This window comes from Pteronotus mesoamericanus, unplaced genomic scaffold (genome assembly GCF_021234165.1).
Source record: "Pteronotus mesoamericanus isolate MK-2021 breed Mesoamerican mustached bat unplaced genomic scaffold, CSHL_Meso_final contig_20, whole genome shotgun sequence".
Lineage (NCBI taxonomy): Eukaryota > Metazoa > Chordata > Mammalia > Chiroptera > Mormoopidae > Pteronotus > Pteronotus mesoamericanus.
Window position 1 is genome coordinate 20,903,712 of NW_026555085.1, and position 27,906 is coordinate 20,931,617.

At 41.8% G+C, this 27,906-nt stretch overlaps 1 protein-coding gene across 4 annotated transcripts; it reads right to left on the minus strand.

The window, feature by feature from the left end:
* Positions 1–9,370: 9,370 nt before the first annotated feature.
* On the minus strand, positions 9,371–27,420 carry LOC129067092 (glutathione S-transferase A2-like). 4 transcript variants are annotated; one of them, XM_054568823.1, is made up of 8 exons: positions 22,351–22,428; positions 17,887–18,073; positions 17,700–17,806; positions 15,287–15,338; positions 14,981–15,113; positions 12,770–12,911; positions 10,630–10,761; positions 9,371–9,744 (listed from the first exon to the last, which is right to left on the minus strand). In XM_054568823.1, the coding sequence occupies exons 3-8, from the start codon at positions 17,784–17,786 to the stop codon at positions 9,622–9,624; spliced, it is 669 nt and encodes a 222-aa protein (XP_054424798.1). In that variant the 5' UTR covers positions 17,787–17,806; positions 17,887–18,073; positions 22,351–22,428; the 3' UTR covers positions 9,371–9,621. The 4 variants fall into 4 exon arrangements, with proteins under 4 accessions (XP_054424798.1, XP_054424800.1, XP_054424799.1 ...); XM_054568825.1 differs by having other exon boundaries at positions 17,887–18,087; positions 22,351–22,398; XM_054568824.1 differs by lacking the exon at positions 17,887–18,073 and having other exon boundaries at positions 22,351–22,490.
* Positions 27,421–27,906: the final 486 nt, after the last annotated feature.

The window sequence follows — 27,906 nt, forward strand, 5'->3', positions numbered from 1 at the left end:
CTTGCAAAATGAGAGTGACTCAAAACCATTGAGAAGAAATGTCTAGGTGCTGTGTCTGGGCAGGTGGGCTTGAGATAGCCTGAACGTACTCCACATGAGAGCCAGATATTTCCAATAAACAGTTATAAATTCAGAAGGCCATGCAGTGTTAATGAAGGATGTGGCAGTTTGCTGCAAGACCATCACCAGGACATGATAGGAATGAGGACATCCTGGCAGTCTCCTATGTGGACAGAAGTCTGTTAAGGACAGGATGGCCCTCTCCCTGGTGCCTGGGGACTTAGATACAACCCTAGAGAAAATATGGGAGTGTGTTTTGGGGGGGGAGACTGAAACTGTCTGTGATTTGATTTACACCCTTTGTAGAGTGGGGCTCAAATAGAAATTAAATGCCGTTACAGAAATATAAAGGAATTCTTGCACTCTTGAGTTGATGAACTGATTCACCCCATCTTATATATGTCATAAAGTTCCCCTTTCAGAGCAGTTTTAACAATCAGTAGACTAATAAGTATCAAAAGAAAGTAGACCATACAGCAGATACTTTTATATGACACAAAAATAGAGGGAATATTCTCTTGTTTTGTACTCAAATGTTTGTTCTTCACAATAATTTCTAAGCCTTTGATAGACCTCAGAGTTTTAGAAATCCAGAAAGATAGCCTGGATAGGATTTTTTCTCAATAGCAAGATTGGAAATGTTTTAATATTTCTTAAAAGCAAAAGTGTTTTCTGAATGCCAATATTTCAAGTCAAAATGTCTTCACTTTTTATTTTCTTGAGGTGTTTATCTCCTAAAAGATAATGAAGCTAGATTATAGATGGGTCACCTCTGTAAAGAAGTATCATTGTTCCATAGTAATTTGAAGAACTTACAATTAAAAATGCAAATCAAAACTATGGTACTGTAATTTACAGGAAATTTGACCTCAGTTAAAAAATTAAAAAAAAAGGCCTGTAAGAATTCAAATAAACTCAAAATGAAATTTCAACTGTGGAAAACATGTTGCTAATTTAGAAATATACTGTTGGTATTATGTGCTCATATATCTGTATTTAAAATAAAATATCCATATATGTAACAGATAATGGTAAATCCTCAGTCTGCTCAAGTTGTACATATTAATTTGAGGTGAGAGAGTAACAAGAGTATTTGGCAAATATAACTGAATATGGTTTGTTCATTTTAAACTATTTATAATTTTGGCTTTCATTAAAGCTATCTTTATTATATACAGAAAAATTAGAAATATTTTTAATATCTGTGATTTTGTGTGAAGAATATAGTAGACACATTCTACAATAATTTCTGGATTTTAACAACTGAACTTGTTTGCTTAAGAGAAAGTACTGGCTTCTCCAGACAAATTATATCAAACAGAAATCTGAGCAAAAAGTATTAATGGAATATCATCTTCTATGGGCTTTTTCCAATGTTCTTTCCTTTTGTAATTACTTCCAAATCTGTCTTTTACTGAAGTCAAGGGAAATTTTGAGAAGGAGGCTCAGTAGACTTTAACGACACTGGTGACAATTTTCTCCACTTATTTGCAGAAAAGGAGGGATTAGAAGCAATTATTGTGCATTTATTACATTCTAGCCAGAACTTCATAGCTTTCTGCTAAGTGGTTAATTTCATAGCTTTCAAGTGTGCCTCAATGGTTAAAAAAAATTAAAAATCCATTGTTTAAAGTGTGTATGAATAAAAGGAATTAAATACAAGAGTAACTGCATGCCCTGTCCCCATCTCTTTTTTTTGTTTTCAGCCCAGCAGTCTGGAATTTTATCTCCAATCTTGCTGGCATCATTCCTCCATTCTGCTTTGTCTATTGAAACTGGGTTTAGTGATATGGATTCATGAGTAATTTAATATAAAGAATAAGAATTTCCCCCTTTATAAAAGTCAGTCTAGTAACCTAGCGTGCGGTACATTTCATGTGTCCTTGGATACTGAATACATATTTTCTGGTTTAGGAAAATCTTTGCGTCCTGCTTATTACATAAAATGAGGTTTGCTTTGCTCCCATAAGGATGCTGTGCTGGCACTTGCTGGTCTGATTTGGAAAGGCCTGTGCTTCAGTCTCCCTACAGGAGGATCTCTTGGCACTAGGAAGTAAATTGTTGCTAATAGTAAAAAAAAAAAAAAAAAATGAGGCTTTGTAAAATAATCAGGCAATAGCTAGATAAGCAAACAAGTTAATTTATTTAAACTATACTGGAAAAAAATTAAGCAAAATCAATTCTGTCTTTAAGAAATCTCAATGGCCTAGTATATTTTAATCTAATGTTTTTGAATTTTCAAACAATCTTGAAACACAGAACTTTGCAATTAAGTGCAGTTCAGCCTTTTAGCATTTAGAACATGTTTTCTTCACATATGTGTAAGTGTGTGGAACATATATGTGAGTACACAGATACATTCTTGTACTGGAAGCTTCTTTTCAGTACAGATTAGCATAAAAATATTATTTTATAAAACAGTATGAGGACCCTGACCAGGTAGCTCAGTTGGTTGGAGCATCGTTCCAATTGCCCTGCCCAATGCTGCATTCTCTGCCTGATGTCAGACTCTCCAGCCTCTTCATGGCATTCTTCACAAGCCTGAGCTCCGGAGGAGGAATGGCTGTCATTGATAACTTCTTATTCAGTCTGTGAACATTTTGACCCTTTGGAGGGACGCAGGATTGGATGGGATGAGCGTGACAGGATGTGGGCAAGAAAGGCATATAAATCACTAAATCAGGAAGGGAGCCCCAGGATTAAATGAGCGCTAGAATTTGGTGGCAGTGGAGTGGGGGCGAGGGGAGGGGGGACTCTGGCGGAAAGTTGCTGATGGAAAAGGAAGTTGGGTTTGGATTTACAATAAAGATGTCAAAGAAGGTAGAAATGAGAAAATACCTTTCAACCAATAGGACTAATTCGACAATTTGTTCATTGGTTTAGGAAAAAAGTTCAAGACTTTGGAAAGAGGAAGTACAGTCAGAGTACAGAGTGCTAGAATTTGGGAAATGATGGAAGAGGGAAGGAAATAGCAAGAAAGAAAACCATCCAGGGACAAAGCCCCCACCCACCTATTGCCTCCGCCCCCAGACTTATGCCTCAGACTTACTGGGCATCGCCTTCCCTATGTGCGTCTCTATCCTACCTCTCTACCCACCAAGCCTCACCAGGCCTCATAAACAGAGTTTGGTTCCAGACTGTGACCCCTCTCCAATCAAACTGATGTATGAAGAGCTGCCATCTTAGGCAGAGCTCGTGTTTTGACTTGTTTTAGAATGTTTATTTTATTTTTTTTTTATTTTTTAGTGAGGGGTGGGAATGTAGGTAGGTAAGAGGGTTAGGACAGGGGAGACCTAAGCCAGTTTGTTATTAGAAGGCAACATGCCAAAGGTTAGGTTCCTCGGGTATTATTTGCCTCCATTAGTTTTATTGCCATAATTGGGAGTATAATTGACATATAATAAAGTGCACATAATTTGAGCATGCAATTAGATGTTTTGACATACTTATGTACCTGTGAAAACATCACCCACAATCAATACAGTGAACATAGCATGTCTTCATGCCCTGTTGGAATCCCCTACTCCTGCCCCTCCCCATACCACTGACCTACTTCTTGTTGCTATAAATTAGTTTTTATTTTCTAGAATTTTGTATAAATAGAAACATATAGTAAGTGCTCTCTTTTGTCTTGTTTCTTCCACTCAGCATAATTATTTTGAGATTCATCTTTGATGTTGGGTGTACTAATTCTTGTTTGTTGTGAAGTAATTGTACTCGTTTCCTGTGGCCACTGTAACAATTACCATAAACTGGGTGGCTGAAACAACAGGAATATATTCCCTCACTGTTCTAGAAGCCTGAAATTAAGGTGCCATCAAAATTGGTTCCTTCAGATGACTCTGAAGGAGAGTTTGTTTCATGCCCCTGTCCTAGCTCCTGGTGTCTGCCAGCAATCCTTGGCGTGCCTTGGCCTATGGTTGCATCATTCCAATCGTTACCATAGAAATGGACAAGGGAAGGGACATTGAAAAGAGGGACTGAGGGAGTAAGAAGGAAGTGGAATGAACTGGAAGATGTGAGAGAAAGTATGGAGAATTTTCCACCTCAGCCCTTCAGTCGACAGTTTTTAGTCGTTCTTTTGGCCATTTACTCCAACATGCATTTAAGATTTAAAAGAAACATTTCTTTGTTCCAGCAAAGGGATTGCTCTAAACAGAAGACGCCCAATGTGCTGTTAGTCTGACTCTGACTCCATGACTGACCACTAGGTGGCGCACTTCCTGGAGCAATGACCTCTGTGATCAACCTCTTCAATGCCTTTGGAGCCTTTGTCAATTTAGTACTGAACCTTGGCCATTCTTAGGTGACTTCTGAGCTACAAATGAAACTAATGTAACTTATTAAACCTTTCTTTTCTAGATATATTGTCCCATTCTCCTTCTCTTTAGGAGAGAAAAATTCTCAAAAGGGTGGTTAGTAGCTGTGCTCTCTACTTCTCACTTCCTGTTTTCCCCTCATCCCACTCTAGTCAGGCTTCTGTCCCCTACTCCACTGCACCTGACCTCATCAAGGGGGAGCAGTGGCCTCTGGGTACCAAACTCGAAGTTCACTCTTCAGACCTTCCTTCCTCCTTCCTTCTTGATGCCACACTTTCCTGGCTCTCCCCTCTCTTCACTGACAGACTCCCGCCACCAATTCCTTGGCTGGCTCCCACTTCGCTTCCCTTCTCCTCTCTCACTGCTCTCTCATCATAGGCAATCTCCTCAATCTAGCACTATCATCAGAGGAGTGACTTCCAGTGCTAGTTTCTGTCTTGCATTTTCTGTTTTGCTCTTTTGGATTGCTCACCTTGGCGGAAGTTAGCTGATCTGTCACAAGGACACTTAAGCAGCCCTACAGAGAAGCAGACACAACAAGAAATGGAGGCCTCCTGCCAACAGCCAGGGCAGAACTGAGGCTTCTGACAATGTCTGTGGGAGTGATCCATCTTGAAAGTGGATCCCTGATCCCCAGTCAAGCTTTCAGATCAGTACAGTCCCTGCTGATGGCTTGATTGCAACCTTCCGGGAGATCCTGACCCAGAACCACCAACTAAGTTGCTTCCAGACTCCTGACCTGCAGAAATTATGTTAGATAATAAGTGTTTGTTGCTTTACATCACTAAACTCTGGGGTGATTTGTTATGCAACAATAGGCAACTGGTATACCTATGTCTACCTCTCTGACCTCATCTTTCCACATGCTCTTGCAACATCTGCGTGCCTACTGTGCCTGAAATACGCTAAAGTTGTTCCTGACCAGGATCCTTGCCCTCACTGGTCTCTCTGGTTAAGATTCTGTTACCCTGGATCTTCCATGCCTGGCTTTTTCCTGTCATTCAGGACTTAGTCTTCTGTGACCATTCATTCTAAGTTAACTTCTTCCCTATCACCATCCCCAAAAGTCTCCATCACACTGCTCTGTGTTATTTCTCTCAGAGTGTCCATCACTAATCATGATTAATTTTTTTCTTTGATTTTATTTATTTATTCATTATTTGAGCAGGAAAATGCTGTTCCATGACATCCTCTGTGCCTAGACAAATTTAGGGAATGAAACAGGTGTTCAGTCAACATTTATTGACTAAAACAATTAATAAAATCATTTCAGTGTTATTTATTGGAACAATACCCTTAAGAAAATTTCATCAACTTCTGAGATCAGAGTCTAAATATTTTTTCTTACTGGGTATGTTTAGCTGGCCTGTTGACTTAGAATGTCACAACTACATTGAAAGTTTCAAAGGACGAATATATTTAAACAAAGGTGAACAAATATTGTGGGAGAAATATAGGAGGCAAGATGAGTCAAAGTCAACACAGATTAAAGTTGTACTGACTCAGGGCTGCCTCAGGTCCAGCAGCTCTGGTTGGCAAAATGTTTCTAATACATATTTGTTCTTCAAGAAGATTTTAGAAAATTGGCAAGTTACCATATATAATATCTCAAATCTTGCCCCAATTCCACCAGTACAGTCAGAGAAATTAACACCTACTTTCATTTCAATTATATATATAAAATCTCTCCATAAAAATGGTGGATGGTATAAACACCAAATGTTAATTTTGTTATGACAAACATCTTTATGTTTTTATACCATAGATTACCTAGAAGCAACATTAAAAATATTTAATATTTGGTATAGTAAATATAAATTAAGGTATAAATCAATATATATATACCACAAATTAAAAATATATTTTCAATTATTTTTACCTAAATTATGGGTAGCATAAAAATGTATAAAGCTGTAGTGCAAGTCAGTCACAAATCATTGTAATCATTTCTAGTCATTTGTGATTTTTTAAACTGCCCATGCGTCCTGGGCTCTTTGGGTTGGCAGCAGGTACCTTCCTCTGTGAAGGCCATCACTTCTGGTTGTGGTGGCCCTTTCCTGCATCTGCAACTCCCAGTGAATGCCTAGGTCTGTCTCCAGCTTTCTACCCTTGTCCCATGGGGCTGGGAAGATAGAAGCCTCCCATGTGGCTAGGCCCAGAGGGCTTCACCATCTTTTGAGTATCTTAGCCTTACCCCAATCTTTGTAAATAGACATTTCATTAAACTTTCCTCAGTCACTGTGTTTGAGTCAAGGTGATGTCTTATTCTTCTTGTATTTATAGCACCGGCCACAATGAGGTAAATCTTACAGAGTTTACTTCAGAATAATAAAAGGGATTATAAAATATATGTTATCAATGGAAAATGGCTGGGTGTGATATGGTTGAGAACCTCTGCTCTAGAACAAGGGTTTATGAGAATATTGCTGGAGGGACATATAACAAAGTCTTCTCCTCCTCATTAGTCTCTTGAGTCTAGAGCCAAAAAGAGCAGGTAAGTGTTCAAAAGAAATGGAAGCCTCCTGGGAAGACATCTTGGGGCACCTTGGCTGGGCTGAGTTGGACTAACGTAAAGGGTACAAGTCATGTGTCCTGTGACTGTGTCTGCCCTAACCCACTCAGCTCCGGGGATGTTCGCACTAGGGCCCTGAGCTCAACCTCATAAATCCTAGATTTCCTGCATAAAAATGTATAAAGCTGTATTGCAAATCAGTCATGAATCATCTAGTCACATTTCTAGTCATTTGTGATTTTAGGAGCCCAAGTTATGGTCTCAGTATGTGGCTGAAGCTAAGAATCACTCTATCCTAGCCTCTCCTGCACAGTGACACAGTGACATGCCAGGGGGAAATGTGCATCTTGTTCTATAGTCTGAGAGCCCAGTCCTGAGTTCTCAGGAGGAAGATCTCCTTCCTTCCGTCTGCAGCTACAGAAGATAAGGATGCTGCTGCTTAGGTGGACTAATGGTGGCCAGTGTTTTGACTAAACCTCATCAGATTAGGGGGTCTGGCACAACAGGCACAAAGGGCAGCAAAGAGCAGGGGTCGCAGCAAAGGACCTATTGAATTTTCTGTTTGTCTCAAGACTACTTGATTCCTTGACTGGAGTAAACCCCTCTGGTGGTTGGATTGAACATGAAACGGAGGCTCTGAGGGAGGGGGAAGAATGTTCTTGCTATTCTGAGGTGGATGTTTGAGTGACTTAAATAGAATATTTAAAGATATGATATGATTGGCATCTTGGCCACCAACATAGCATCTAGACTGAGAAAGGCCCAGAAGCTTTGGAGCTACGGACACAGCCACATTGGCAAGCACAGGAAGCGACTGAGGTAACACTGGTGGCTTGCATCATCACAAGATCAATTTCAACAAATATCACCTCGATTACTTTGAGAAAATTGGTATGAAGCATTACCACTTACAGAGGAACAAGAGCTTCTGCCCAATTATCAACTGTTATAAACTGTGGCCTTTGGTCAGTGAGCAAATATGGGTAAACACTGCCAAAAATAAGAGTGGAGCTGCTCCTATCCCTGACATGGTGCTATAAGGCTACTACAAAGTTCTGGGGAAGGAAAAACTCCTAAAGCAGCCTGTCACCACGAAGGCCAAGTTCTTGAGAAGAGCTGAGGAGAAGATTAAGGGTGTTGGTGGGGGCGCTGGTGGGGGTGGCTTGAGGCCACACAAAGAAAAGATCATTAAGTGCTCACAAGTGCTTTTGTGAAAAAAAAATTCTATATGTATAGCTGTCTGGTAAAGCAGGGTGTATGGCTATACTTCAATGACTCCCTATTTTCCTTAAGACAAAACCCAAACTTCTTGCCATGGCTTTCAAAGACCTTAGGACTCTAAGCTTTGTTCTCTTACCTCAGCTCATTATCTCCCTTGCCCACTTGGGGAATGTTCCCCTCAGACCTCATGACTTCTCTTTCTTCAAATACACCACTTAGATTCCCTCAGGCCATCAACCCTGCTGACTTTCTGCCTGAATTACATCTCTGCTGCTTAACCCAACGAAGATCTACCCACTTGCTTCACTAACTATGACTTTCATTCCTGAAGATCTCATGTCAGACATCACTCCCCTCCTTGAGAGATCATGACTGACCCACAGATTCACACAAAGATGTCCTTTTTAGGTTCATGTCCAACACTGTCACAACCATGGGCATGGTGTTGTAGATTAAGTTGTGTTCCCCCCAAAAAATATGTTGAAGTTCTAACCCTGGGTATCTATGAATGTGACTATCTGGAAATAAGGTCTTTACAGATGTAATTGAGTCAAGATGAAGTCATACTGAATTAGTGTGGGCCCCAATCTGATGACTGGTATCTACATAAAAAGAGGGAAATCTGCATAGAGACACAGACATCTGAGGTGTGCCTCATGACAACAGAGGCAGAGGCTGGAGTTATGCATCTACAAGCCAAGCAATTCAAGGATTGCCTCGAACGACCAGAAACTAGAAAAAGACAAGGAAGGAGGCTTTCCAAAAGCCTTCAGAAAGAGAGCATGGCCCTGCTCATGCCTGATTCACACTAAGAGACTCCAGAAACACGAGAGAATAAATTTCTAATGTTTTAAGCCACTAAATTTGTAGTACTGCTACCGCAACCTTAGGAAATTGATATACATGGTATAAGATTAGAATTACTATTTTCTTGTTTCTCTCCATAGAATAACCTACATGAGCACAGAGACTATATCTGACTTGGTCATCATTATTTACCCACCTCCCAGAACACTGAATATTACATATTACATAAAATAAATATTAGTTTCCTAATTGAACAAAAAGAAAACATTGTTTATGTGAAGAAAATGGTGTTCAATGGGAGAGAGAATAAAGTGTTTAGGTTGTGTGTCAGAAAGAAAATGACAATTTTTGTGAACTAAGAGTGTCAAATGAGTATTTCTACTTAACTTTTTTTGACAACATATATGACAACTGTTCTATGACAATTTTTCAAATATATCAAAGAGTCCATGAAACTTATTCTCCATTTATTTTAAGGTAAAGGCATCCTAGAAGGTAATCATGCTTTCACATTTCACCAAAACAAAATAGATTGCTCAGTAAGGAAATAGGCATAATTTATTTCTAATTAAATTAACACTATACTTCAGAAAGTATTCTTAGTCATACAAATACCAGGATCTATATCTAAGAAGAGCATTTATTCTTGAAAAATTTCAGGAGACTGATCCTGTGCATGCTGGGCATCCACGCCTGCTTTATTTAGAACCTGAAAATCTTCCTAGCTTTTTCTAACTGTTTCTCATCAAAGGGAGGCTTCCTCTGGCTGCCAGGCTGCAGAAACTTCTTCACCGTAGGGAGGTTGCTGATCCTGGCTTTCAGGGCCTGCAATGCGCGAGAGCACAGTCTCAGGGTACAGACAAAACACTGCAAGGCATCAGCACAAGCCAGGGATTCCGAGTCCCTCCTAGACGAGGGCCAACAGAGTCCCCTGCCTCAGCAGTACCGTGAGGCTGGCAGACAGATGGCCAGCTGGACATGAGGATGAGAGGAAGAAAACAGAACTCAACAGCACTCTCCCCAGAGGCGTGGGTAAGACTTAATTCAGGTTTCATCTCCCCTGTCTCCTTCTCTACATGGAAATCCCGTCGACTCGTCACTCCCAAGCGTACAGGGAAGAGCAACACAGATAAAGGCTACAAACTGGAAGAGTGAAGGTATACGAAAATGAGGCAGAAATGGAGATACAAAATAGCAACTACATATTTTATATATCTAGAAGGAAATAAAAAGGAAACCACGAGGGTGGTCATATAAAAAGAAATATAAAAGGAGAGCCAGCTTGTGCTCTGGGAGAGAGACTGAGAGAGGGGGCTGCACAGAGAGAAACACAGTGTCTGAAGAAGGAGGAGGAGCCGAGGGAAGGAAATCAGAGAAGGGCACCTGCTCCTACCAGCTCAGGGCAAGCACGCATCTGGGAGAAAGGGAAGCCTAGAGAAAAAGAGGCCAGACACTGCAATGGGACAGGGCTGAGGACAGAAATGACGAGTCCTGGGTCCGTCTCAGTGTGAAAGACAAACTGTTCTCCCTGGGGTAGCATCCACCTCCAGTTTCCTTGACAAAACAAGATTCTTTTCATGCCTCAGACCTGGGTCGGTGAGCAAGTTTTGGGGACTGGGGGATCATAACATCACCAGTCCGAGAGTCCAACTATTAGATCCCAAGACAGGGGATGTGGGCCCTCCCTCGGAGGGCTGTGACAGAGATTACCTTCAGAAGAGGGAAGCTGGCCAGAAGGCTGGGGTCAATCTCTTCAACAGAGTAGATAAGTTCAACCAAGTGAATGTCAGCCCTGCTCAGCCTGTTGCCAACCAGGTAGTCTTGTCCGTGGCTCTTGAGCACCTGGTGAATTGGAGGGATCAGATTGGGAAGAGGGGCACAATTAGCCTGGGTCCCCGAGCTCCTGACCAGGTCTCTCCAGCCCAGCTTCCTGCCTCTGCTGCCTCACCGGGCAGGCGAGGGGCATCAGAGCACGTTCACCACCTCAGTTCAGTGAGACGGAGAGAAACAGGGCTCTGCTGTTCTTGCCTCACTCTTCAGTGGAAGCCCAAGCTAAGGGTCCTTTTTCCCGTTCCCACATCACTGCACTCCTGATATGCACCTCCTGCTGGCCCAGGGCAGGCTGTGGCTGCGCTGTTTTTCTCTTGGCTCCAAACCCCAAAGTTCGTACTCCTGAAACTCCAGACATGGCTCCCTCCCTTTCTCTCTCCTCTCACTTGGCAATTGCCCTACTATGTCTCTGACATCTTTCTTCAGTGCTGAGCAGAGCAGTTCAGAGTCCAAAGTTCTCCTCTGTGTGTTCTCCTCATTTCCTGGTCTGTCTCTTTGGGACCTGACGTAAATGCGGGCCCACTTGAATTCACCATCTCCTTTGCGACACAGGCTCTGGCTCCTAACTTGCACTGTTTTAGGACCTGCTGCTGAAATGTCTAGGTGTGAATGGCAGGGATGCTTGAAACTCACTGGGTAATACAAATAGTCTGTTTGATTGATGCAGAACGTGGTTGAGAGGCACAAGCATGAGAGAGCAAACATAATGAACACTTAATAGTTGTATTGTCATGATGGGCACATATGTGTTCATTGTACATTTGTCTCACCTTTTCTGAATGTATGAAAGTTTTCATAATAAAATGTTGGGGGAACCTGTGATATTCATTAAACTAGCCCAGCAATACGGAAAACATAAAGTATAAAGAGAATAAGCACACAGCACCAGCAACTAAAGACAACATTTGGGCAAATACCCTTTCAGATCATGGATGCATATGAAAGAATAGGTAACCATTTAATAAAGATTATAATAACATCAAAACTCATTTTGTAAGATTCATTTTTTTTATGTTACCATGGAGCTCTTTAGTATCAAAGTATCACGTCTCAAACTGCAGTGACCGATGAGCTTGCTGTTATGTGAATGCCCCCTAAACTCTCACGCCACAGGGCCCACGAGGGTGTATTTTCAGACTACGGTTAAATTCTTTGTTTCTGAATATGGATAGACACCCAAATAATGAATTAACATTTGTTGCATGAGTGAAAGGATGCCTTATAAATGCTTTTGAATGCTTTCTAGAGATGAGGGTATCAGCGTTAAACCTTGTATTTACGTGTAAGACTCCTGCATCCCTTTCGACCTTTACTTCAGTCCATAGCTTTACTGAGCTTCATTTCAGGAAGTTTTGATCCAATGTGTTCTTCTTTTACCTTCAAAGTGAAAACTCTGACGTGTACTACACATGAAATGATAGAACGTTATGCCTTAGTTTGAGAGGCTTTCGTCTAAAGTCTGACGACCCAATTCTTTTATCTCTTCCTGAACATCTTTTCATCTGTCTCTTCCTTTCCATCCCACTGCCCCCACCTTGTTTAGACACATCTCCTCCATCCCTGAAACAGTACCCTATTCTCCTGCCGGGCAGTTGGTCTCGTGTCTCCCGACACGTGCTGCCAGAACACTCTCTGATCAATTGCTTTCATCGTGCTGCTCTTGGATGAAAAGCCCCCAGGGGGTGGGTGCTCTGTGGGATCTACTGCATCGCCAGTGTGGCTCTCAGAGCCTTCCACGGCCCGTGCTCTGACTATGACCATGAAATGCCAATGCCATCAAATGCAGAGTTCTCAACTGGGCCCTAGCCAATAGAAGTGTTGCTGAAAGATCATACCTCGGGTATGAGAGATAGGTATCCTCCCCACAGTTGACTTCTGTCACGTGCCCAGAGAGCCAGTGTGCTATTAGTGTTCAGGAGGGCTCTCCGGAAGTGAAGGTCTACGCCCCAGGACTGCCCAGGTACGATTTCCCTTTGTCCTCTCTCATCTCAGTGCCCTGAATGCTAAACAGCCCACTTACTTTTTCAAAGGCAGGGAAGTAACGATTCCTTGTTCTTTCTTTGATGTTGGCCATCTTGGCTTCCTTTGCATCAGGTGGGCATAAGGGGAAGAGCATGATCATTTCATTCAAATCGCTCACACCTTCTGAATACATATCAATCCTGAAAGAGAAAAATGACCCAATTGTCAATTGTTGCTTGACTTACATGTTATTGTTTCAAAATGTAAAAGAATGGGGCTAAAGGGTTTCAGGGCAATTCCCTCCATGGAGTATTTTCTGACGGTAGTCATTCAGCTACGATTTGCACTTAATGTCAGCATTTCATATCAAGGTAGATGTCCACGTCTAACATTTTTGTTATGCACATGACCACATAGAGGGCCAGAAAATGTCAGTGAGGTGTCCAGAGGCACAGGCATAGAGAAATTGGTGGAATCGCTGCAAGTAACCACTGAGACTACACTGAGGGTTTGCCACGTCTGCTGTGGTTTGTTCCGGGCGCACACTCAGTGTGACTCATAAGGCTAAAGACCTGCCACCTGAGTAATCTCCAGAGAGTCCCTGGCACAGCCACCTCCATCATGTCCCACTCCCTGTCTCAGCCTGTTACACCTCCCAGGCCTGTTTATATGCCCAGTGTTAGCCGTTCTTCCCATTATTTCCCGTAGAACACCCTTCTACCGTCCTCTCCATGTACTGTGTCCCAGCTCTGGCCGCATTTGCACTGCTCAGGACTCCACCTAAAACAGCCCTGAACTGGTGCCATTCTTTATATAATCCCAACCAGTGCATATCCCAGAAGGTACATTTTCAGTGTTCCTAGCTGGGCTTCTTATAAGAGGTCTCTATTGAAGAAAATAAAAGCTGTATTGACATATAATTCATATACCATAATATCACTGTTTTTAAATGTACAATTTTGTAGTTTTTCATAAAGTCACAGATCTCTGCCATCACTGCACTCTAATTTCAGAATATTTTCGTGCTCCGAAGAGAATTACTGCATGTCGTTGTAACTTTCCACATTTCCTTCTGCCCTCAACCCCAATTCCTGGAATCCAAAATTACTTTCTCTTTCTATGAATATAAACATTCTAGACATTTCATCTCATGATATCATACAAGATGAGCCTTTGGTGTCTAGTTCGTTTAGGCAACATAATGCTGTCAAGGTTTACCCATGCTCATTACTTTTCATGGGCAAATAACACTACGATGACAGGTATTCAAAGCTTTGTTGATCCATTTATCAGTTAAGGGTGATTCTGATGTTTCCGCTTTTGAATATTGTAAATATTGCTGTTATGAACACGTTTAATTTTTACTTATTGATTTTGAGAGGAAGAAGAATGGGGGGAAAAAGAGGGATAGGAAGAGAGAGACAGACAGACACCGATTTGTTGTTTCACTTGTTGATGCATTCATTGGTGGATCCTTCTACATGTCCTAACAGGAGATCAAACCCACAACCTTGGCCTATCAGAATCATGCACTACCCAACTGAGCTACCTGGCCAGGGCTTGATCACTTTTGTACAAATTTTAGTGTGGATGTATTGTTGATTCTCTTAGATACATATGTAGTAGTGGAGGTGCTCACAGATGGCACCTCTATGTTTAACTTTCTGAGTAACTGACAATAGTTCCTTGGAGGTCTTTGGTTTCCCATCACTACAGAGATGTGATACCCTCCCCCCCAGATGTGGGTGTATGGAGTACATCTGGCTGCTGCAGCTCTGTATGAAAATGTGCAAGGTAACCCCGGCCTCTTGAGGACCAGCCTCTGCTAACCCTTGTCAAGGGGCCAGTCCACACACCTAGCTGATAGCTTAGGTTCCTGGAAATTATTCCTGTAATTTCTGGAACTTGAAAATTAGGTCCTTGGGATCCTTCGCTTCCCAAGCCTTCTCATCCTACAGGCCTGAGCACCAGGAGTCCTGATTCCACCATCCTCCTGGCTTCATAGCTCATCAGTGTTTGAAAACCTCTGCCACCGCCTGTGCTACATCCGTGGACTGAACCTTCTTCTATAGTCCCATTTGCTTGATTCCGCATCAGGGGGAATCCCCTCATCCTCATGCTCTCTGCTGGACTGGTCCTCAATCTACACCTCCAAGGCCCACGCTGCTGTTGGTCATGATCCCCGTCACAACCTGCTCATTCAAGGAAGAATCGAAACTGTTCTTATTAATTGTTGAGGGGTAAAGAGAAACACAAAGGAATACCATACAGGGCTCTCTCCTTTATGTCTTTCCCATTGAGGTTGTATTTGTTGGCAATGTAGTTCAGGATGGCTCTGGTCTGCACCAGCTTCATCCCATCAATTTCAACCATCGGCACTTGCTGGAACAGCAAATCCCCATCTTTTGAAGGAAGAAGAGAAAAAGGAGAGTGAAATGCCTCATAGACTGTAGGATAAAAGTATGTTTGTTGAAATGACTAAAGAAATGAAAGGAAACAAAAATTACTGCTTTGTTTTCAGACCTTGCTACTGACTCTACAGACACCCTCATCAGAGAGATTTAGATAGCCTTACCGTTTCTTAACTTTTCCAAGTCTTCTGCCATTTCCAAAAATTTTTCTTCAAACTAGGAAGCAGAAACAGGAAAGGAGTCCTTGTTATTCGTTCCATAGCATCATAGAAATTTGAACCTTCAATGCCCTCTGTCTGGTCCATCATGTGGAGGAGGAAAGCTTTCTGAGTTTGGCAGGACACACCCAGGAGTGCGATCATGGCCATTTGTGAACCTGGGTTAGAAACCTGGGTTCACAAACATGGCGTGGGTCACAGCACGTAACTGCTCATATTTGGAGGTTCCATCCACCTCCACTATTCTTTTTTATCTGTCAATGATTTGGTCGCGTTTTGGGAGGGGAGTGTTATTGGAGGGAAGGGACTGGGAGCTCTTCCAGGTACAGAGTTTTAACATTTCAGGAAAGCCTTTGTCTCCACGTGAGACAGACCATCATGTGGCCCCAGCATGGGATATGCCATGGGGCAATGACCACCTAAGATCTTGTCACTGGGGCCTCACTCCACGTTATGGGGGCCCCACTACGGGTGAAATGGGCTCTCTTAGCTGTACAGCTTGAAGTCTTCCTACTGAGAATTTCCTCTTTTGCAAAGTATGGCACACATAGGCTAGACTTCCCAATTTAAGGGGCGGAGGAGGATATCCAGTTGAGTTTTTAAATTTTAACCAAGCAAAAAAAGAAAGAAAGAAAGCCCTTTGGTTTCCGACATGACTGCTTGGATGTGAGAATCAGCCCTTTCCTGTACTTGCTCCATGAACTGGAGCACATTGCTGAATCTCAGTGTCTCAGTGTCTCAGTGTCCCTGTGTAAAATGTGTATGGTTATGGTTCTTGCTTTACAGGCTGATGTGAAGATTCAATCAACTAAGTGTGCTAAGGCCTTTGAACAATGCCAGGTGCATGTTAAGTGCTCCAAAAATATGAGTAGTCACTAGATGTTTAAAGATGGCTGCTGTTTCATGATATCATCCATCCTATTTTATAAATTTAAAGCAATCTACCATTGCTGAAAATACACTCTGTTCTTGATCTACATTCCTTGCCCCACAGCCTCTCCAGCCACGCTGGGGTGCACTAGAGGAAGCCTGGGATGCTCTCAGCATCACTCTGACTCACCCTCCCGTGCTGGACTCATCCTGCCCAGAGGCTCTGAACACGTCACTGAAACCCCAAGCTGAAGTCTGGACTACAGAGAGGACTTTGGGTTATTGGCGTACAGAGAGAAAACCACCTGGAGTGTTTCTATTTGCCTTTTTTGAGTACGTGTGTAGTTATGAAATTGATAAAGGACCAAGCTAAAGTGGCATTCACGAAACAATCAAGAAAGTCTAACCCAAGGCTGAGGTAAACCTGCGATTACGGAGGGACGACACATGAAGGGAGCGCGCTGGAACGCCAGCTCACCTGAAACCGTCTTTTACTGCTCTGACCTGAGGGACAAGGTCTCCCGAGTTCGTCCATGACTTCCTCCCCGGGGAAACCCTCAGCGGTGCTGGGTCTCTGATCTGGACTGAGAAATTTGTCTCACTGACACCTCTAGAGAGCAGGCGTGCCCTGCTAGGTGCTCTGCATCCCTCCTTTTAATCATCCCTTTGCTCGTCTGCTTCCTCACCAAAATGTAGGCTTCCTGAGGGCTCCCTGTCTGTCTCGCTCATCCTTGTATCCCAGGGACATAGCGTAGAAGCTGGAACTTAAGGGTGCTCAACAAATTTTCTGCTGAGTGCGTGCAGTAAATCTTTAACAGGCCGTTTCTGACAGTCCACTCCTCCCCACATTTCTGGCTTCCGCTTTCACTTCAATTACATCAATTTTCTGAAATGTTAGTTTCATCTTTTTATTATGGATCTTTCTAGCATGCATAAACAAGGCAGAGAATGATCCCCCTTGGACCCATCACCCACTTTCAATACCTATCGACTCCACCAACATTGTGTCGTGTTGGTGCCCGCCCGCTCTCCTACTCTCGTAATAGCTTAGAGCCAATTCTAGACATCATGTCTTGCACCCTTAAATACTCCCATCTCTATTTCCACCACAGAAGAATCAGTTCTTAAAATAACCAGAACATTATCCTACCCAACACCAGCAATGATTCTTTAATACCATCCAATAGCCAATGAATGTTCATGTTCCTAAAGTTGCGTAAATGTTACAAATGATATTTTACAGTGTGTTTAAATCCAAATAAAGCCCCCATTATGATGAGTTTCTTAAAGTTACTTCAATCGTTTACGTTCTTTGACGAGAAGAAATTTTAATAATATGTAAGGCCAAATCTGTTCATCTCAGGAACTAGCAGTCTCTGTTTTAACGCAGAACTCATGAGAAGCTGAGAAAAGCTTTCAGGTCAGTGAGAAAGTGCTTGAATACAGTTTATTTTAGATCCAACTTAAGATGACAGAACTCAGAACTGACCTCGACTCCAGCCGCAGCCAGGAGCCACCGCGTGGACTCCATTCGGCCTCGTCCATTGAAGTAGTAAAGCTTGGGTTTCCCCGCCATGATGCAGTCTCCTGTTTTCTCTAAACGTGAGTGAAGGAAGGAAGAAAGGAATGAGTGGGTGGATGGATGGATGGGTGAAGGTGCAAAAGCAAAAACTCACCTTATGACGTGTGGTGGAAGGGCACCAACAATGCTGAAGGAGTATCTGTCCTCGTTGCAGCAGAGTCGGAAGAGTCCCTGGAATGTCTTCTTTGGTCTAAATGCTCACCCATCGGTAGCCAACCCTGAGGAATCGCTGCAAACCCTTCTCATGTCTCTACTGGGTAGAATCTGATTGACTTGGCAGGCTAGTGGGAGGAGTCTGTGGTAAGGGTGTGCGTGTGCACGTGTCAGGGGGAGGGGAAGGGCAAGACAACTCCTAGCTACTGAAAATCTAATGATTCGGGCCCAGTGCTAGTGGCTTTGGGCACATTATGTGTTTAACCCCCATAACAGCCCCATGAACTTGCTGTTGTACCCATTATTCAGCTCAGGAACCTGAGGCACCGAGGCTAAATGACATGCCCACAGTCACACTCCAGTTTATCACAGGTATGGACATCCACGCCAAGGACTAAAGAAGAGCAGGGCTGGAAACCACCAGGAGCAGGCCCAGGGAGTGGGAGAGCCCTTGAAACCAGAGGATTTTACTGACAGGCAGGAGGGAGAGGGAGCAGGCGGGCCCCGGCATCGTGGCGCTTATGCTGCATTTGTTCAAAAGCTGAAATCTGGGCTGAGACTCACCGAATTGTAGCTCAAAAGACCTTAATTCTTTCCATGGACACAGGGTGCTAATTCTGTCCCTGTCTTGGAACTCTACATTCTACCTATACTTGGTGTGTTTTATAATCTAGAAAAGTAAGGGAAACTACTTTAACTTTACAGTCTACACAGTGGAACCGACATTGGTTCAGTGCCTGTCACACCATGGGCTCTCTCTCACCTATTTCCATTCACTTAATCCTACAAAAGTCAGGTTCTGAGATGGGTTCTGTTATTACTTAGGTTTAACAGTTGGGGATACTGAAGTTTCCAGAGTAACTTACTCAAGGTCACTGGTGGGCCCGGGATTCAAACCTACTTCCATTAAAAAACAAAATCTTGGCTTTATTTTCTGTCTTAGAGTTTTTGTTAAGATATGCACGACAGTTCTAAAGTGAACTGTGATATCCACCAATTTAGAAAAGGAAATAAAAAAAAGGAAAATATCAGAGAGCATTATATATGCAGTAGATAAGCATTGTTTCATGAGGTTTCGGTTTCAGTGGTGTATGTAATAGATACAGGTGTGCGCATACTCATTTCGTTATTATATCCTAAGAGACACTTTATTTGTGTCTGGTCAACAAAATTTAAAAGCCTTTGGTCTATCCCAGCCTGCATGGGAAGCGAACATGGCCTGGAACCAGATATTGAAACTCAATGACTCCAACAGTGGGCTCAACTAGTTCTGTCATTGTGTGAATGAAGCACACAGAACTCATTAAAAGCGAGCATCTCAAAGCCAGACTTGGAGAGGAACAATCTTTAGATACGAGATTGCATTTTCTATCTAAATCCCAAACTCTGCTTAGAAAATATTAATTCTCTTGAAAAATTGCTGTGGTGGAGTTTGGGACAAAAGTATACTTCCTTTTACCCAGTGGATATAACTCTGAAAACATGAGTGTGACTTGAATTTTAGCTATTGAAACGTTTTAAATATGTACATTGTTAACGTGAGATTCAATAGTCTAAGCTTTAGAAAGTAACAAATCTTTGCCCTGCCTGGCGTGGCTCAGTTGTTTGAAGCATTGTCCCCCGAACCAAAGGGCACTGCTTTGCTTCTGGTCTGGGCCCACGGCTAGGTTGTGGGTTCAGGCTCTAGTCAAGGTATCGACGTACGAGAGGCAATTGATCGATGTTTCTTTCACTCTCCCTCACCCTTCTTTCCCCTCTCTCGAACACCAGTAAGCATGGCATTGAGTGGGTATTTAAAAAAAGAAGAAAGCAAATAATCTTTTGGAAACATGCTTGATCAACCTGTTTTGTAAGTGGAGATTTTGGCATGGCATTGAGTGGGTATTTAAAAAAAGAAGAAAACAAATAATCTTTTGGAAACATGCTTGATCAACCTGTTTTGTAAGTGGAGATTTTATCTATTCTACTTTCTTATCAGGGGAAAGGGAGACACTATGATTCAGCAGAATGAAAAGGAGGATAAAGTTTGTGCTAGCATGTGCAACATGTTTACTATGCACTAGAATTTACAGAGCTTAGTGACTCAAACCCTCTCATTGAGCTCCCTTACTCCATTGATTGAGGACCGAGTTATAAAGGGAAATGATTTCTCTCTTATATAAAGTTTTATCATCAAGCTCCTGCTCAAAAGCAACTTTTTTCACCTTCCAAGCGGGAGGTCCCCAAAGTCCTGATCAAGACTGGGCCAAAAGTTATCACGAGACTTTGGTCAGCAGAAAATGACAACTGGAGAGATGCGACAACTTGCCAGAGGTCACACACGTTTGTTCCTGATTCACAATGAGTATCTGGCAAGTGTGCCTACCCTCTACAACAACCCTAGGACACAGCTTCTAATATACTTTAAGGATGAGGAGACTGGAGTTCAGAGAGATAAAGCGCCTCTCCTACGCTCGTGTCTCGCGAGCGTTAGGTTAGTGTGAACTCATCTTCTGATTTCAGGTCTGGCGCTTTTTCACTCCACCATGGAACACTTGGGCAGGCTCTGTGCTTCCCCATTTCCCCATTCAGAATCCACTAGCCAGCTAATGGCGAAAGGGGAGGGAGAGAGAGAAACATTGAGTTCACAAGCTCCTTTCTGTTACCTGATTTTTAGTGGCTTGACAGGAAGAAACGGTAATAAGCGCATTCCTTGCTTTACATCGATACCCTGAAAAACTGTGAGTAAATTGAGAACTAGCATGACTATATTTTACCTTACTAATGAAGTAGGCTTATATTTCTTGAAAGGAATATATCCTATGATAATTCCACAGCAAACAAGGAGTTCGGTCTCTGGGGATGGTCCTTATCACACGTTTCTTAGCAGAGAGATGAGAGACTTGGAGGCAAAGCCCAACTCTTTTCCTTATGAGGTTCATAAACTTGGCCAGGTTGTTTAGTATTTGCACCCCAGTTTTCCCTTCTATAAATGGAGACAGGTATATGTACTTTTGAGAGTTACAGAGGAAGTTAAATGTTATCTTGTACATAAAAGTCATAATAGGAATAGGCAAATGCACAGCCCCTCCTGTGCCCTTACCTGGGAAACAGGTAAGGCTCTGAACACATTTGGCAGCACGTGTATCTTCTTCCTTCTGTCTGTCATCCTGTCCATCTATCTGTCTATCATCTGTCTGTTATCCAGCTAGCTAGCTAGCCATCTATAATCTATCAATTTTTTGACTCAGAGCTCCAGTGCAGAGAAGATTTTTTCCACCCTTAATCATTCTGAATGTTAACTCGCTTTGTATTCTTCATCCTGGTTGTCCTAACAGACACATTTTTTGGCTATTTAGTTGGAAATGCTGAATCGTTGATTGCAGTTGGCTATTAAATCTCTGAAATCTTTCCAGGATAAAGTTGTTTTGAGAACATACTAGTTTTCTATCCATTCACACCTCTCATTCAACTCTACAGAGTACAAAGAGCACCAGGATGGGACTTTACCCCACTCCGAGTTCTTCCTACAAGTGCAGGATAAAATGAAGGGAAAAGGGGGAATAGCAACCCACACTGTGTTGACCGAATTGATCAAGTGATGATTTCTTCTAAAGCTGGTACATAAGCAGTTACCACCAGTGTCTTAAAGGCGTAAAGTTTAAAAGTTGGAGGAAATATATGTTAACACTATTGTCAAGTATATTCCTTAAAACTAATTAAATGCACATTTCTGTAACAAAAATTTTTGAACAAGCAAACAAACCAGAAGACCAACGGACAAGACAGCTCCCCACTACAACGAATGACCCAGCCCAACATGCCAATAGTGTCACAGTTGAAAAACCTGCTCCAGCCACTCGCTGGAACTTGCCAAGGACCCCAGAGAGAAAGAGAGGGACTGCTCAGTCAGCTAAAAACAGCTAAAACAGAATACAATCTAGTTCCCCTGATATTTAGAGGAATTTCATCCTATTATAATAAATAGTAACTCTGAATTTTCACAACCTCTATAAGATTACAGTACTACCATTTACAACTGTGCGTGTTGACTTCTTCAATAGAGAAAGCAAATTCAGCACTTTAGTATGAACACCTACACACTCTCTTGCGCTGGTCACGTTCTCAGCTTACGTAAAATGACATTGTTCTTTCTCCTCATATTAATTTTTCTGACATCACAATGCTCATGCCCTAGTCTTCTAAATGCTTTGTTTTTACATTTTTCTAAAGACATGTCCAACAGCAATTGAATGAACAACTCTTGGCTTGTCCCATAAGCACACCAAAAAGGCACAATGTGAGCATAAGAAAAACATTTTCTTGTGTAAGGACACATTAGGAAACATTTTCTTTTCTTTCTCTTTGGTGTCTAGGATGTGAGGATGTGAGTCAATGTATGAAGGTTTATGAAATCAGCACTTACCTTATTAAAGTCTGTCTCCTGCTTGCTCAGCAACTCAATGCCAAGTCCACATGTGTTTAGCAGCTGTTTTTATAAAGGAATAACTCCTCCTCTCTGAAAGGCCTTGCTTCCAGATAAGGAAAAGCAAAGTTCGCAGTGTTCAGGGTCTATGAGTTCCATGCCAAATGAGGGGGCGGAAAATGACAAGTCATCCTTGTTTGTATAATGAAACTACTGGTTAATATGTCCCTTCTCAGGGTGAGCATATAAGAAGTTAAACAAGAATTTAAGATTGTTGGACTCTCTCTGCCAGTGTGTGGGGCATGGCTGTTGAAAGAAGCTTGCTGTGTGGGGTTTTCATTAATTGGATGCACGGACTAAGGTAGATAACAAACGTCGACTGTGAGCAGAACAGGGACCCAAGGTCAGTAAAGGGCAAGCTGATTGTGGAATGCTTTTTATATCGGGTTGCAGATAAAATAGAGGACACCCAAGAAAGTATGAGTTTCAGCCCTGGGACATATTTATACCAAAAATTATTTATTGTTTATCTGAAGTTCACGTTTAACTGGCCATCATATATTTCCTCTGCTAAATCTGCCAAAACTGCCACCGCACTTTTTCCTCTTGCCACACTCAAGTCAGCCTTGCTAGCCCTGGGCCTCTGCGTATGCGATTTGTTCTGTCTGGAATACTCTGCTCTGAGCCAGTGCTGTGTTTTCAACATCAGGTGTTCAATGTCGTTTTCCCCCATAGTCTGTGAAGTGCTGGGGGCAGGGTTTTCTTCTTGCTTACAGGCACATTCCCATTGTCTGCCACAGTGCCTGGCATGTAACAGGAGCTCAGTAAAGAATACATAATGTAGTTTTTGAAAATTATTAAACGGAAAATTTCCAGCAACTACAAACGTACAGAGAATGGTAGGAAGTAGAGCAAGCCCAACATACCCATCCCCCTGCTGCAGCGATTGCCAACAATCTGCTTTCATCTAGACCCCGTGTGGGTGGCATGGTGGCCCCCTGAAAAGAGTGATTTGTGTCCAAATGCCTGGAACCTGTAAATGTGACCATACCTAGAAGAGGGGTCTTTGCAGATGTAGTCAAGTAAGGGACGTGAGATGACGTCATCCTGGATTATCCTGGCAGGCCCTATATCAGATGACAGGTGCCTTTACAACAGAAGAGAAGACACAGACACACAGAGGGTGAGGCAATAGAAGGTGGAGGCAGGGCTTGGAGTGACGTGGCCGTGAGCCAGGGAAAGCAAACGGCTACCAGAAGCGGGAAGACGCAGCAAAGGGTCCTCCCCAAATGCCCCCGCAGGAACTGCAGCCCAGCCAGCCCTCTCACTTTGAACTTCCGGCCCCCACAACTGCCAGAGAATACATTCTATTGTTTTCAGCCACCCAGTTTTAGTGACTTGTTATAGCAACCACAAGAAGCTCACATATGGGAATCTACTTCTCCCACAACCATGGGATTGTTCCGAAGCACATCCTAGGCAGCTTATCACTTCACCTATCAAAAATTTGGTATGCTAATCTCTAAAAGACAGGGACTCTTTCTAAGCATAACCATGGTGTTCTCCACACACCCTGAAAATTATGATTCCTTAACTCCATTAAATTCTTAGAATTCTAATTTTGCCCATTTTCTCATGAAGGCTTCTTTAGAGCGGGCTTATTTGCAGAGTCCATGCAAGGGCCATACAACGCACTGGAGTGATATGAATAAATGCATTGTGAAGACATGGGAGAGTGAACACAGATGTCAGGCAGATGAGAGTGTGTGTGGAATCCTGAGGTGTTCCCAAAGCCCAGACTCGAACACTTAGGTCATCAAGGCATGTGTGGAGTTGTGCAAGGTGTTATTGTGACAGGATAGGAAGAAGCCAGGAAAAGTCCTAGACCAGACGCATAGGGAAACCGAGACAAGAAAATTACACAAAGCCAAACAATTTGAACAACTTACAGCCAACTCGTGAATCACAAGATGTGACCCTCTCCAACCAAGGACACTTGAGAGAAAAAGGTTTACACCTCTCATCCCTAGCCAGAGAATACACGTCTTAAATCCCCCTGGCCAGGTAGATGGCGAACAGAGACCCAATTAATGCCATTTGTTGCCAGCTAAACCCAAGGACAGATGAAGTTAGAAGGACAATTAACACAAACCGCATTAAGGTCAGACAGACTTAAGATAAATGCAAAATAGTAGAGCAGACCAAAGAATAATCCCAAACCGCCCATGCTCTCATTTGGATGCATCAGTGTGTTGCTGCATCCCTGGGCTGGGCAGGTCCCCTAGAGGGACTTCTCATATTGATCAACTCATATTTATTTTTAACTCACCTGAATATTTCTTGTATAATGTATGAAATAGGGCTCTATATTTGTTTCATTTCAATTAATAGTGGTCCTTGCACCTTATTTGTTGAATAAGCCTTATTTTACCCATCGATTTAAAATATCAACTTAATCATATATTATGTTGTTAGACAGATGTATACAGTTGTCTCTAGAATGCTCATTATATTTCATTGATCTACTTGATTAATTCTGTGGTGGTGTCATGTTGGATTAATTGCTGAGACTTTATAATGGTTTTAAATTTTTTAACAGTTTATAATTCACTTTGACATTTAAAACAATAAATAAAATCAATCTGTATTAAAGAGAGAGAGATGGACCTCGTACCTTTTGCGATAACATGGATGGAACTGGAGAATATTAAGTTAAGTGAAATAAGCCAGTTGATGAAAGACAAATACCATATGATCTGACCTATATGTGGACTCTATTCAATGAAATAAACTAACGAACGAAATAAACCACAGGCATGGAACCATGGAGCAGACTGAAAGGGACCAGAGGGGATGGGGAAAGAGGACAATGGTGGAAATAAGGGGAAGGGGTTAGACAAAGAACATGTATGAATGACCCATAGACATGGACAGCAGAGTGGGAATTGACTGTGGAAGCCAGGAGTGGGGGTGGGATGGGTGGAGCAGGGCAAAGGGGGGGAAATGGAGGCAACTGTAATATAATAAATGTGATTTATAAATTTAAAAAAAAACAAATAAAAATTAAAAACTAAAAATAAAAAAATTCAAAAAATTAAATAAATAAACATTTTAATTAATAAATAAATAAAACCACAATATCACAACTTAAATCACAACTAAAAAATTACCAATAATTTTAATGTCTACTATTCAATCAGTAATCAGTTTCCTAATTATTATGTCATAAATATTTTACTGTTTATTGATATTCAAATTGAAATAAGGTCCATAAATTATTTTTTATTTTTTTAAATTATAAAAAGTAGAGCTAAAATAAATGTATCTTAATTGCAAATATGACATTAAAAATAAAATAACAAAGCACTTTCCAAATATCTGGACAAGCCCTATCATGAACCTTATGAATCCTTCTGTTTTCCATGATTAAAAACTTCTCCAGCAACTGTCCAATATAAAAGATTTTCAGACTTTTTATGATCTAATTCAGTCTTCTTTGGAACTCTAGGTTGTCGATATCTCTCTCAAAATGGGATATTCAGAATTAAAGCCAATGCTCTAAGTGTGGTCTGACTACAAAAATGATGAACCACTCTGTTAGACTAAGCAGGTAACATTAACTTTGGAAATGTGACTTTGACATAGATCTCTTATTCCTCATCCCACAAATCCATAGCTACATCTAAAGAAGCATTCCAACATCCAACCTTGTGCCATTGGTTTGGTACAAATTAAATTCAGTCTCATGCTGACTCACTTAAAATCTTCCTTTGTTGTTTTCAGATCAGCGCCCTAGTCTTTCAAGATCACTTAGAATGTTGTAATTTTAGAAAAGAAAAACAGGTGCTGTTTAATAGTAAGTGTTAAACATGGGGGTAAGGTGTTTAAATTCACTAACTGAATTCTCTACACAACACTTGAGAGAGATGTGGTGCCCACTTTATAGACTGAAAAATTTAGGTACTGAGAGTTATTGAAGTTATTTGTCAAATGTCACAGAGTTAAGGCAAAGAACTGGGATTCAAAGTCAGGAATTTAAGCACCAGCTCCTCAGCTCTGTTTTATGCTCCACAGCAGAGAAACATAGAGTGTGTTTGGAAATCTAATGGATGAACTCAAAGTAGAATTTAAGTTTCTGGATTCTGAGATTGCTTCCTGAAAATTTAGTTTGTTTCTTAGATCTCCTAGCTTCTCAAACATGGCTAGACCCATAACTTTACACATCACTTCGTATGTCTAATCCCTAAATGCTCATGTTCTACCACTCACTTCTGAAATATTTGTCACTTCCAGGTTTTATGCTATCTTCAGATTTAGGCAGCATTTAACCCAAATAGACAGGGATTAGAGAGGGTCGAGACACCTGCTGAGAGCTCAAAAGCTATCCCATATGTATCAATTTTATCCATAATAAGCACATTTTATTTATTTTTTATATTTGACGATGTTCTTTTTTTCCTGCAATGACCATTTAAATTTAACTATAATGGAAATCTCTCTTTCTCATCTTTTTCCTCATCATACACATGCCGTTTTAAGACAGTTTCTAAAAAACAAAACAAAACTTGTTTTAAGGGCAGTCCCTAGTTCCAAAGATGCTGACACCTTTAACAAGTTTTTCCAATTTGAAAGCCTACCGTGGCATTTGAAAGCCTACCGTGGCATTCTCAACTGTCCAGTGATTTAACCAGTCAGCTTCCTGGAATCAACTCACTCATACACATTGCCCCTTGACCTCCAACTGACAGCCACAGCCTTCTTGGTGAAGAATGACCAGGTCCATGAATTATGATTAGTTGTTATTTTGTTTGTTTGTTTTTTAAAAATTTTTCTTTTAATCTTTCTATACTCTTACATGGGCTTTTTAATAATTTTCATTGATAAACTAGTCCAAGTCTTTCTTAGTATGCATTATATTTTTATTTAAGGCAATACCACTCACAGACCATCTAGTATGGAAGTCTCCTAGCTTATGTGAGAAAGTACTTTGATACTTTCTGTCATTTTAGATCCAACTTAAAATGACAGAACTCAGAACTGACCTCGACTCCAGCTGCAGCCGGGAGCCACTGGGTGGACTCCATTCAGCCTCGTCCATTGGAGTAGCGACGCTTGCGCTTTCTCGCCATGGTTTCTCTAAACATGAGTGAGTTAATGAATGAATGAGTGAATGAACAAGACCACAGAAGCAAACTGTATTTTATGACATCCATTCAAACAGAAGAATGAAGTATCTGCTTTCTTCATGGTGGGGTTGGCAGAGTCCCTCGAAGATCTTCCTTGCCCCATATTCCCACACATTAGCGGCCATCTGTGTGAAATTGCACCAAGTAAGTCTCAGGCTGCCACTTGCCCTCACTCTGAAGATACAAATAGAGCAGCATGGATCCCACACAGGTAAAGGGGGCCTGCAAAGGGCCTTGAAGCCAGAGGATGTCAGGTCATGACAGGGAGGAGGGTGAGGCAGCAGAGTCACTCCTCACTCTGGCTGTCACGCTGCACTTGTTCGAAGTTTAACCAGGGCTTAGTACTGACTTGACTATCACCAAAACTTTT